This window comes from Onychostoma macrolepis, chromosome 21 (genome assembly GCF_012432095.1).
Source record: "Onychostoma macrolepis isolate SWU-2019 chromosome 21, ASM1243209v1, whole genome shotgun sequence".
Lineage (NCBI taxonomy): Eukaryota > Metazoa > Chordata > Actinopteri > Cypriniformes > Cyprinidae > Onychostoma > Onychostoma macrolepis.
Genome location: NC_081175.1, coordinates 22,210,317 through 22,223,221, shown reverse-complemented (window position 1 = coordinate 22,223,221; position 12,905 = coordinate 22,210,317). Strand labels below are relative to the sequence as shown.

General features: G+C 37.6%; 1 protein-coding gene across 1 annotated transcript; it reads left to right on the top strand.

The window, feature by feature from the left end:
- Nucleotides 1-3,926: 3,926 nt before the first annotated feature.
- On the top strand, nt 3,927-9,451 carry LOC131528613 (bile salt-activated lipase-like). Its single transcript, XM_058757899.1, is given in 12 exon segments — nt 3,927-4,240; nt 4,699-4,846; nt 4,945-5,043; nt 5,046-5,063; nt 5,323-5,520; nt 6,498-6,628; nt 6,778-6,885; nt 7,208-7,322; nt 7,576-7,762; nt 7,932-8,135; nt 8,222-8,419; nt 9,159-9,451. Coding segments are annotated over 12 exon segments (1,662 nt in total). The 5' UTR covers nt 3,927-4,168; the 3' UTR covers nt 9,343-9,451.
- The last annotated feature ends 3,454 nt before the right edge of the window (nt 9,452-12,905 follow it).

The following is a 12,905-nucleotide window of genomic DNA, read 5'->3' as shown; positions in this document are numbered from 1 at the left end:
TGGCTGCTAGCATCAGTGTGGGAGTGTGGGGGTGTGGGTGGGGGGGACTCAATAATGTAAAAAAAAATATGTAATTAGACATAATGATCAAATATCAAAGGAATAGTTCAACCAAAAATGAAAATTAGCTGGAACTTTACTCACACTCAGGCCATCCAAGATGTAGATGAGTTTGTTCATCACTGAGACAGATTTAGTTTGCTTGCTAATGGATCCTCTGCATTGAATTTGTGCCTTCAGAATGAGCCCAAAAGGAATTTTGGTGTAATATAGTTTTTCATAAATTACTCAAATAAATACAAAGGCCTGGGGTGAGGTGGCGACGGAAGACCGAAGAATTACCGCCAGTTTATCCAAACAGCTGGTGTTAACAAAAGTGTGCAGTCTCAAAAAGAAAACACTAGCGGTCTGTAATTCATTTATCATTGACTGTTAGTTATGTGTCTAAGTGGGGGCATTCATTTCTGCATTCAAAAACGTTTAGATGGGGCGCAACTTAAGCCTGGAATACACTACGCGATTTTTGCCCTGATTTTACAGTCTGAACAAGTTTACGCTAATTGAGGAAAGTCAGAGCCGGTCAATGATCCATTCCAACAACACATCCGAGCCAACCGGCCAGGTAAAACACACTAAATTTATATTTATTATAATGCATTGTTTATTATTAAATATACAAGAATATGTATTATATAAATATAAAATAGGCCTATAAAAATAATATGTATTAAATAGTAATGGATTTGTTTGTTGTTTTTATATTGTGACATTTTATTGTTGCAGCTCCATCCACCCAAAAGGCTTGAGGAACTAGACCCAAGACTGTTGTGTTGTGTATCAGTTTTTATTAATTATTTTATTTATTTAATTTGTAGCCAAGACTTTGGTGAGTTTGTACTTACATTTACATTTAGTCATTTAGCAGATGCTTTTATACAAAGCGACTTACAAATGAGGACAATGGAAGCAATCAAAATCAACAAAAGAGCAATGATATGCTAGTGCTATAACACGTCTCAGTTAGCTTAATGCAGTAGCCTACACGTAGCAAGTTTTTTTTTTCAATTATATAATAAATAAAATGAAAACCGATAGAATAGCAAAAGAATAGAGCAAGCTAGTGTTAGAGGCCTTTTAAAAAAATCAGAATCAGAATCAGAATGAGCTTTATTACCAGGTATGTTTACACAGGAATTTGTTTTCGTTACAGAAGCTTCCACAGTGCAACAGAATGACAGCGACAGAACAAAAACACAGATAATAAAAGAAGGATTAAAAATAGAACAACTAAATAGGGAATAACAATATACAAATTGACAATTGTATGTATAGGTGTGTTACAATAGACAGTGTACAGGTATATTATGTGCAAATTGAAATGTAAACTATGTGTGTTAGATAAATAAGTGTATAAATAGTGTGTGTTCCACAATTATTGTCAAGTGTTCATGAGATGGATTGCCTGAGGGAAGAAGCTGTTCCTGTGCCTGGCCGTTCTGGTGCTCAGAGCTCTGTAGCGTCGACCAGACGGCAGCAGTTCAAAGAGGGAGTGTGCTGGATGTGAGGGGTCCAGAGTGATTTTGCCAGCCCTTTTGCTCACTCTGGATGAGTACAGTTCTTGGAGACTGGGGAGGGTTGTACCAATGATTCGCTCAGCAGTCCGGACCCTCTGTAGTCTTCTGAGGTCAGATTTGGTAGCTGAGCTGAACCAGACAGTTATCGAAGTGCAGAGGACGGATTCAATGAAGGCGGAGTAGAACTGTTTCAGCAGGTCCTGTGGCAGGTTGAACTTCCTCAGCTGGTGAAGGAAGTACAGCCTCTGCTGGGCCTTTTTAACAATGGAGTCAATGTAAATGTCCCACTTCAGGTCCTGGGAGATGGTGGTGCCCAGGAACCTGAATGACTCTGACCTGAATGAATTTTGCTTTTGTTAATTGTATAATAAATAAAAAGAAAACAAATACATAGAATAGAAAAAGTTTAGAAAATCTAGTGTCAGTATTTTTTTTAAAGAATAGAATTATAATAGAGAGTGCTAGAGTTAGAGGGTCAAATAAAGATGGAAGATATGTGTTTTTAGCCGATTCTTGAAGAAGGACACAGCTGCTCGGATTGAGTTGGGCAGGTCATTCCACCAGGAGGGAATATTTAATTTAAAAAAAAGGAATAATTAAATAAATACTTAAAGTGAATTTTAAAAATGAATCCAGCAAATACAGTCATGGCCAAAAATATCGGCACCCTTGGTAAATATGATCAAAGAAGGCTGTGAAAATTAATCTGCATTGTGATTATATTTCCCCCCATTTTAAATTCTTATTATCCAATGAAAGGTTAGATTTTTGTGAAGGATTATTTTGATCTTTTATTTAAAAATCACAAAAATCTAACCTTTCATTGGTTAATAAGAATTTAAAATGGGGGTAAATATCATTATGAAATAAATGTTTTTTTTCTCAAATACACGTTGGACACAATTATTGGCACCCCTAGAAATTCTTATGAGTAAAATATCTCTGAAGTATATTCCCATTCATATTCACAATTTTGAGCACTCCAGGGTGATTATGAACATGAAATTATCCAGCCAAGGCTTCCTGTTTCACAGAAATATAAATAGGAGGGAAAACAAAGTCCAAATTCCCTTAATCATCCATCATAATGAGAAAAACCAAAGAATATATTTCTGATGTGCAGCAAAAGATAATTGAGCTTCACAAATTAGTGAAATGGCTTTAAGAAAAGAGCTAGAGCAGTGAAAATCCCATTTCCACCATCAGGGCAATAATTAAGAATTTCCAATCAACAGAAAATGTTACGAAACTGCCTGGAAGAGGACGTGTGTCTATATCGTCCTAATGCACGGTGAGAAGGAGAGCTTGAGTGGCTAAAGACTCTCCCAGAACCACAGCTGGAGAATTGCAGAAAATAGTTGAGTCTCGGGGTCAGAAAACCTTTAAAAACAAAAAGAAATGTCAAACAGCACCTAAATCACCACATGTTGTTTGGGAGGTTTCAAGAAAAATTCTGCTAGCTCATCCAAAAACAAACTCCAGCATATTCAGTTATCAGACACGACTGGAACTTGGGACTGGCTTCTATGGTCAGATGAAACTAAAAAATGAGCTTTTTAGCAGCAAACACTCAAGATGGGTTTGGTGAACACAGGGATAAAAAGTAACCCATGTGTACAATGAAATATACTGCTGTATATTTGATGTTGTGGGCCTATATTTCTGCTGGAGGTCCTGGACATCTTGTTTAGACACATGGCATCATGGATTCTATCAACAGATAAAAAATCAATAAGTGACTGACTCTGTTAGAAATCTTATAATGGGCCATGTTTGGATCTTCCAACCATACAATAATCCAAACACAAACCTCAAAAACAACACAAAAATAGGTCACTGAGCACAAAACCAAGCTTCTGCTGGCCATTCCAGTCCTCTGACCTGAACCCTGTAGAAAATGAGTGGGTGAACTGAAGAGAAGAAGCATCAACATGGAGCTGGGAATCTAAAGGGTCTGGAGTGATTCTGGATGAAGGAATGGTCTCTGATCTCTTGTCAGGTGTTCTCTAACCTCATCAGGCATTATAGGAGAAAATTTAGAGCTGTTAAACTGGCAAATGGAGGTTTCAAAAAGTATTGAATAAAAGGGTGCCGTTGTATTAGAGAAAAACATTTATTTCATACTGAAATTTCCCCCCATTTTAAATTCTTATTATCCAATGAAAGGATAGATTTTTGTGGATTTTTTAAATAAAAGATCAAAAGGATTAACAATGCAGATGAATTTTCACAGCCTTCTTTGATCATATTTACCAAGGGTGCCAATATTTTTGGCCATGACTGTAAGTACGACAACTAGTCATTTTGGCAGATGATGAATTGATTTTCTTTAAAATGGCACAATTTTTTTTACCATTCATAAATATCTCTCTGGTGTCTCTGAAAAATGTGTGTCGTTAAGATTACAAAAAACTTCAAATGAACACCACACAAATTGTCCATGAGAGTTTAACACAACTGCACATATGTTGTCCAGTTAATACAAGGACTGTGTACTTTTAAGATATGGTTTTGGCACGCCTTCTAAGAGAGATAGGATTTGGCCTGTTTATAAAAGCAGCAGAAGTCATTGCCACACTTGCAGCAACTGTCTGATGATGATGATGGCGATGCTGGGAGTTTTCATCTCTGTTGCCTTCATCCTGGGCACAGCAAATGCAGCTTCTGTAAGTGTTCAGTATGTTTAACAGTTCATTATGTTTATGTAGTAGTTTAGTTTAATAATGAAATTATTATTAAAAATGTATTTAGTAATATAATACATCACCTAAAATTATATCTATTTTAACTTTTAACACAGGGTCCCTAAAGAGATGATAATGGGGAAAAATTATGAAATGGAAGGAAAAATTATATTTTAATAATTTTGCATTCTTCTGAGAAACTTTGCATTCGTTCACAAAACTTTTGAGTTCTTTGTGAGTGAATATAAAGTTTTTCATGTAAAAGAGAATGTAACCGCATTAAAATATCATTTTTTCTCCCATGTTAATTATGTTTTTTTTTACAAAAAAAGCAGTGGAGACAGCGAAAAGCATTTTGTAAAATTTGGCAGAAAATGGCTAAAATGCTAAATCGGCTGTAATGCATTTTCTACCAATATTGAACTGTGAACGTATTGCAGTTGGGAGCTGTGTACACCGAGGGAGGGATGGTACAGGGAAAGAGTCACAGTGTTGGACTCTTCCGCTATATGGACGTGTTCAAGGGAATCCCCTTCGCCGCTCCACCTGGCAGATTAGCGAAGCCCGTTCCTCACCCAGGCTGGGACGGTGAGTACACCTGTCTGTTTAAATGTTTTCAGGCACAGCTGGGGTCTAAAATAAGGGAGTGTATTGACAGAGCACTGCTGCTGACTTTACCTGCACAGGTGTTCTGAAAGCCACCGACTACAGAAAGAGGTGCATGCAGCTCAATCTTCTCGCTACTGATGTTGTGGGCAGTGAAGACTGTCTCTACCTGAACATCTGGGTCCTCAGGGCAGAACTGGTAATGCAAACATGTTCCAATTCACAAGACAAAACAAAACAAAAAAACACATTAAAGGGACAGTACACTCAAAAATTACAATCCTGTCATCATTTTCTCACTCTTGAACATTTATGTCCATACAATTAAAGTTAATTGGGTCCAGTGTTGTTTTGACAATGTTTGATGGGTGAACTAGCCCTTTAAGAATAATTTAGTTAGAAATCTGGGTCAAATGACTGAATTTACCCTGTGTGGCTTGACACCTTCTCCTTTGCAGTGTCTACCAATCTGCCTGTTATGGTGTTCATCTATGGTGGTGGCTTCCTGCTTGGTGCTGGTCAGGGTGCAAACTTCTTGGACAACTACCTGTACGACGGACAGGAGATCGCAGACAGAGGAAATGTCATCGTGGTGACATTCAACTATCGTGTCGGTTCCCTGGGTTTCCTCAGCAGCGGAGATGCTGACGCACCTGGTAAGAAATTGTGTAAAAGATTTCATTTGAATAAGAGTCATACAAATATTGCAAATAAATAAATTAATTAACTCCTGTGTACTGTTTTTTCTTCATCACATAGACATGTGAAAAAAATTAAAAGACAAGCATTTTCACTAGTTGTCTCAGACATACAGTAGACCACTAACATCAAAAAAAAAAAAAAAGATGGGAGGAGCACTTACAGTGCTTTGCTTTTTCTTGCAAAATATTTGTCAAAGGTTGTGTGATGAAATAATATTAGCTCAGAGGAAAAACTGTATTTCAGTGTTTTTGTGTGCTTTTGTGAGCAAACGCAATTTCCAGGAGGAACACAGTACTATAGCAAAAAAAAGTGAAAGCATTTAAAAGTGGACATATTCCACGCACTTTCTGCCAATTTCATGTTAATCTTGAGTACCTACAGAGTAGTACTGCATCCTCCAAAGAGTCTTTAATTTTGATCAGATTTATAAAAGACAGGTACAGCTGAAAACAGTTGAGCTTCTGGAGGCGTGCCGTGGGCGGAGCTAAAGAGTCACGAGCATGCAAAGCTTTAGCATAGCGAAAATAATTTAGGGGAGAAAATGGATTTAATGGGTTCCTAATTAAACAAATTACGATTACTCTGTGGAGTTTAATTGTGAACAAAGTTAAGTTTATATTTATTCTCAAGGTCTAACAAACACGTGGAAAGTACTTCCCCGTTGATGGTAAATAAATATTGTGGTAATATCTTTGGCCATATCACCTAGCCTTATACATGATTAAAGACCAGATAACTCTGAATGAATGTTCTATTAACGTTACTGGAAAAATGTTTTCTAATAATTTCGAGAGAACCTTGCCAGAATGTTCCTTGTTAGCTGGATAGAAGCTCCATTCAAAGTTTTGGACCCCGCTGTATTCATGTATGTATATATGGATTGATAGATTGTATTATTTAAATGATGACCCGAGCATGTCCTGTTCGACAGGAAACTATGGCCTGTGGGATCAGCACGCCGCTATCTCCTGGGTACACAGAAACATCAGGAATTTTGGTGGCAATCCAGACAACATCACCATCTTTGGGGAGTCAGCAGGAGGAGCCAGCGTCAACTTCCAGGTGCTGTATTAAAAAAAAAAAAGTCTTTAATGTTTTCACTCTAAATCTGATGGCAACAGGTTTGCATAAGTGTGTAATATATTAGTATGAAAACCAGGAGAGGTTCTCAGTAATATAGTTTCTAATTTCTGTGTGTGTGTCCTGCACAGATTCTTTCCCCTAAAAACAAGGGCCTGATCCGCAGAGCTATCTCACAGAGTGGTGTTGCTCTCTGTCCCTGGGCTGTCAACAGAAATCCACGACAGTATGCTGAGGAGGTGAGCTTCATTTTTACTGATTATAAAACAGAATTGGTACATTGCGTACAGTACAAGCATTTAATATAAAGTGGTCACAAAATCCTATGGGGTTTGTTTACTCTCATTCTCAGCCTTTTGCAAAATACTTTAGTGTACACTTGCTAGTGTTGACTTAGTGAAGTCATCTGTTCTGTTTCACATACAGACTGACATTTCAATGTTTTTGGTCAAGTTAATAGTTGATGTATAATTATCACAATTTGGTTTATGTCTACAATAATTATAAATACAATAATTTCTTTAAAACTGCATGGGTTAATTACTTTTTGTGCACATTTAGATCGCAAAAAAGGTAGGATGTCCTACTGATAGCGGGATGGTGGCTTGTCTGAGGAGGACAGATCCAAAGACTGTAACTCTTGCTGGGAATGTGAAACTCAGTACATCTGCTTCTCGTAAGAAAATTCATTGTGCATTTTTAGCCCTTAAAAAAAAAAGTGTAATTAAAATAAATTTACTCATCCTCATGTTCCAAACCTGCATGACTAGTCACTCTTTTCCATGCAATTACAAGGAACGGGGAAGCCAGTATTTTCGGTGAATAATTCAAGTGAAAAAGGGTTTGAAAATGTTTTGAGTGAACTCTTTCTTTAAAACCATAGTAAATGCAATGCAAAGAGAAATATCAAATCTGACCATCTTTTCCAGATCCCATTGTACACAATCTGGCTCTGTCCCCGGTCATCGATGGTGATTTTCTCCCCGACGAGCCTGAAACCCTTTTTGGGAATGCTGCTGACATTGATTACATCGCTGGCGTCAATGACATGGACGGCCACATCTTTGCCACCCTTGACATCTCATCTATCAACAACGCACTGGTGTCCACCCCTGTGTAAGTGTGCTACATTAAAGAGTCAACTTTTAAGGAATAAATGAAATTCTAAAGTATAAAAAAACAATATGAAAACACCTGTGAAGTAATTTCATGGGGCCTTTAATGGTCCAAACGTAAAACAACAACAACAACATGATTTCCAAAAACTGCTATTGATTTCTAACAGGGCGGATGTCAGGGCTCTCTCGATTGCTCTGTCTGAATCTAGAGGAGTAGATGCTGGTATCGCAACTTATGAGGAGTACACAGTCAAATGGGGTAGTAAACCTAGTGATAAGGACATTAAGAAAACGGCTGTGGACATGGAGACGGACTACATCTTCCTGGTTCCAACCCAAGCGGCCCTGTACCTCCACTCTGACCATGCCAAGTAAGTTGATCTCATCTTATTTACTGGTCTCCTAAAATGAAACTGAACAGTATAAATCTTAAAAACAACCTTTCTTTCCTCATTAGATCTGGACGAACTTACTCGTATCTGTTCACTGAGCCCTCTCGCATGCCTGTCTTCCCACTCTGGATGGGTGCCGATCACGCTGATGACCTTCAGTATGTGTTTGGGAAGCCTCTCAGCACTCCTCTGGGCTACTTTCCTCGCCATCGTGACGTCGCCAGATACATGATTTCCTACTGGACCAATTTTGCTCAAACTGGGTATATAAACATTACAATGTTTTATAATACTACAGTGTTAAAATACTTCACCTTGTTCCACTAAAATGTGTAGAAACAACTATATAGAGAGAGAACTATGGTACTAGGCCTGTCTATTTTTGTGCAATCCCATATGGTGCCAGTCAGTTATTTTAACATCGAGGTACTATTATAGTTGTTTAATTTTTTAAATAATATTTTTTTGAATTTAATTTAATTTTTTATTTAGTTTCAGTTAAAGATTTAGTGATTTTGTTGTGCAATTTTGTTATATAGTTTTTGTTCATTTTTATTTTAGTTATTTTAGTACATCAAGTTAAACTAAATGAAAATTCTGTGACAACTAGCTGAAATATAATATAAATATGTTTTTTTGTATATATATTTTATTATATTTGAGTTAAGGGAATAGTTCACCCAAAAATGAAACTATACTCACACTCAGGCGATTCAAAATTGAAGTTTGTTATTTTATCAGAACAGATTTGGAGAAATTTAGCATTACATCAATGTTCTGATGAAGAAACAAATTCATCTATATCCTGGATGGCCAGAGTAAATTTTCAGCAATCTTTATTTTTGGTTTAACTATTCCTTTAACATTCATTTTATTTCAAGTAACGGCAATAATTTTACTTTTAATTAACTATAATAACCCTGGTGCCACTTGTGGTGCATGATGATGGCTGTATGTCATTTCTAACTTCCCTCATTGTCTGTCTTTCTTTCTTCCTCACAGTGACCCTAACAAAGGTGAGTCCAGTGTTCCTGTAAACTGGCCTGAGTTTGCCAGCAGTGGCCATAAGTACCTGGATATCAACAACAAGATGAACAGAGACAGTGTGAAGCAGATGTTGAGAACGCGTTTGGTTTACTACTGGACTACCGTCTTTGCCAGCTTCCCTGGTGTCCAGAAGAACTGAGCACTACCAACCCAACTAGAGAATCATGTAGCCATTCTAGCAGTGAATATGATTCCAAGATTCATGCAATAAACAAAATATTTGATGCTCAAAACAAGCTGTCCTGTTTTCTGTATTAACTTGGCATTACCCCAAAAAGGTGAGAGCATGTTTCCTGAAAATAACATTTTCTTATCAGTTAGCATCATTTCTATGAGTCTTATAAGCTCAGATAACTCCACTACATTAATACAGCTATACAGTGATATTGTGGATAAATGTGGAGGCACATAAGCTAACCCAAAACAATACAAGTGGCCCTGAACCAAATCCTCCTGGAGCTATTGGTCCCCTTCAAGATTGAATTTAGTCAGGGCCTCACAGGACTCACAAAACATGGACACAGAATAAATATATATACAAGGACAGCAAACCTGAGCTGATATTGAACATCTGAAGTAGATAATGGAGCTGTAAAAAAAAAGAACCCTAAAAAAAGAAAAGACAAATGCATACTGTATGTGTTGGTGGACACATGAGGGCTGCCGACTCGCGCAATTGACGGGAGGGGGGTGACTCCCCCCCGCCCCACTAATAGTCCATGGGCCCAGGCCACATTTTTCACTAATTGGTACCACCCAAGGTGGCAAATTCTAGTTTGATTTTTTTTTTAAGTCCATATCTCTAGATGATATTACAACATGATAACCTTTTGTTAGTGGTAGCTTTGTCACAGAAATCACCCTTCAATGACACTAACCATTGAGCCAGATAATGAAAATATCTTGTAACTTTATTTGAACAGAGCATGTCATACAAAGAAAAACAACATAATTCTACCTTGTTCATGAGCTTATTTGGTCATTGCAAACTGTTTATGTTTATTCATCATCATCGTCATCATCATCATATTCAACTAGTTTCATGACATCAGTATCCTCCTCCTCCTCCTCCCTCTGATTGCTGCAGGTTTGTAGCTTGCACATTTCTGCGCTCTCCTGCATTGTAAATGAATGAACCTGTTAGGAGTATCTGAAGAAACTCCACTAGAGATGTAGGAGTGCAGTTTCTTCATAGTGAAGATGCTACGACATTTCCTGTGATACAATACTGATGGTATGCTACCTTCAGGTAGGTCTTTAGCAAGATCAAGGATGGGGCTGTAGCCTCTTATTTTAGCTGCTCTGAGTAGTATGTTCCATGAATGTACAGGTGCATCTCAATAAATTAGAATGTTGTGAAAAAGTTAATTTTTTTCTTGTAAGTTATTTCAAAAAGTGAAACTTTCATATATTTTAGATTCATTGCATGTAAAGTAAAACATTTCAAAAGTTTTTTTTTGTTTTAATTTTGATGATTAGAGCTTACAGCTCATGAAAGTCAAAAATCAGTATCTCAAAATATTAGAATATTTACATTTGAGTTTCAATAAATGACCATCCCTACAGTATAAATTCCAGATATCTCTTGTTCTTTGAAACCACAATAATGGAGAAGACTGCTGACTTGGCAATGATCCAGAAGACGAACATTGATGCCTCCCACAAAGAGGGTAAGTCACAGAAGGTCATTACTGAAAGGTGTGGCTGTTTACAGAGTGCTGTATCAAAGCATATTAAATGCAAAGTTGACTGGAAGGAAGAATTTGGGTAGGAAAAGGTGCACAAGCAACAGGGATGACTGCAAGCTTGAGAATACTGTCAAGCAAAGCTGATTCAAATGCTTGTGAGAGGTTCACAAGGAGTGAACTGAAGCTGGAGTCAGTGCATCAAGAGTCACCACGCTCAGACGTCTTCAGGAAAAGGGCTACCAAGCCACTTCTGAACCAGAGACAACGTCAGAAGCATCTTAACTGGGCTGTGGAGAAAAAGTACTGACTGTTGCTCAGTGGTCCAAAGTCCTCTTTTCAGATGAAAGTAAATTTTACATTTCATTTGGAAATCAAGGTCCCAGAGTCTGAAGGAAGAGTGGAGAGGCACAGAATCCATGTTGCTTGAAGTCCAGTGTGAAGTTTCCACAGTCAGTGATGATTTGGGCTGCCATGTCATCTGCTGGTGTTGGTCCACTGTGTTTTCTGAAGTCCACAGTCAACGCAGCCATCTACCAGGAAATTTTAGAGCACTTCATGCTTCCTTCTGCTGACAAGCTTTATGGAGATGCTGATTTCATTTTCCAGCAGGACTTGGCACCTGCCCACACTGCCAAAGGTACCAAAAGCTGGTTCAATGACCATGGTGGTACTGTGCTTGACTGGCCAGCAAACTCGCCTGACCTGAACCCCATAGAGAATCTATGGGGTATTGTCAAGAGGAAGATGAGAGACACCAGACCCAACAATGCAGATGAGCTGAAGGCCGCTATCAAAGAAACCTGGGCTTCCATACCACCTCAGCAGTGCCACAAACTGATCACCTCCATGCCACGCTGAATTGAGGCAGTAATTAAAGCAAAAGGAGCCCCTACCAAGTATTGAGTACACATACAGTAAATGAACATACTTTCCAGAAGGCCAACAATTCAATAAAAATGTTTTTTTTTTTTATTGGTCTTATGAAGTATTCTAATTTGTTGAGATTTGTTGAATTTTGTTAAATGTGAGCCAAAATCATCACAATTAAAAGAACCAAAGACTTAAACTACTTCAGTCTGTGTGCACTGAATTTATTTAACACACGAGTTTCACAATTTGAGTTGAATTACTGAAATAAATGAACTTTTTCACGACATTATAATTAATTGAGATGCACCTGTATATTCATAGGTGCCACAAGGTTAGAGTCATCATCCGAACAGTGTATTAAACACTCTTGACTGTGTAACACTTGCACTTTGTTCTGCCATACTTCTCTATTTTGTGATGCACATTGAAAATAACAGAAATACCGGTATATCAAGAACAAGGAACATTTAAATATGAGGTGTTAAAAATAGCATCAGGACTAGCCGTTTCCAATTATGTTATGTGTTAGTCTGTGCAACAAAGTATTGTGAAGTAATCGAACGTGAAATTTCGAAATCACATGAAATTTCAGCCGTCTTGCACTACTTCCATCTCTGCATCTCCACACACTCAATCTTTTTTTAATTATTCACAAAGTTGCTATCGTATAAAACGGGTATCAAATGAAAGAGTGGACCTTCTGCTTCACAGTGACACTAGTACCTTGCTTATAGAACAAAGATGGTCGGAGTAATCTTGATTTGAAAATGCATCAAATTAAACAAAGTTGCAATCATCTGTCATTTATTTACTCATTTTCACACAGCTGAGTCATAGCTGAATAAGTTGCAAAGTGCTTGTGGCCTCCAAGGGTAACACATATCAAAATAAACAGCAGGACTTACCTTTTCAGATGATGCTAGTGGCTTATCATTACAACAAAGTATGGTGGAGTAATCTGGTTTTGAAACTAGCACCAGGCGTTGTTGTTGCATAATATACTATTTCATATACAGTTCATACATATTTTTTTCAAATTGCTAGGTCATGGATTGTCCCACCATCACGGTTCTTATATCACCAGATTACAGACAGTCTTGTCTATCCTTATCTGAAAAGATATCCCCCCTAACATCAATATCTT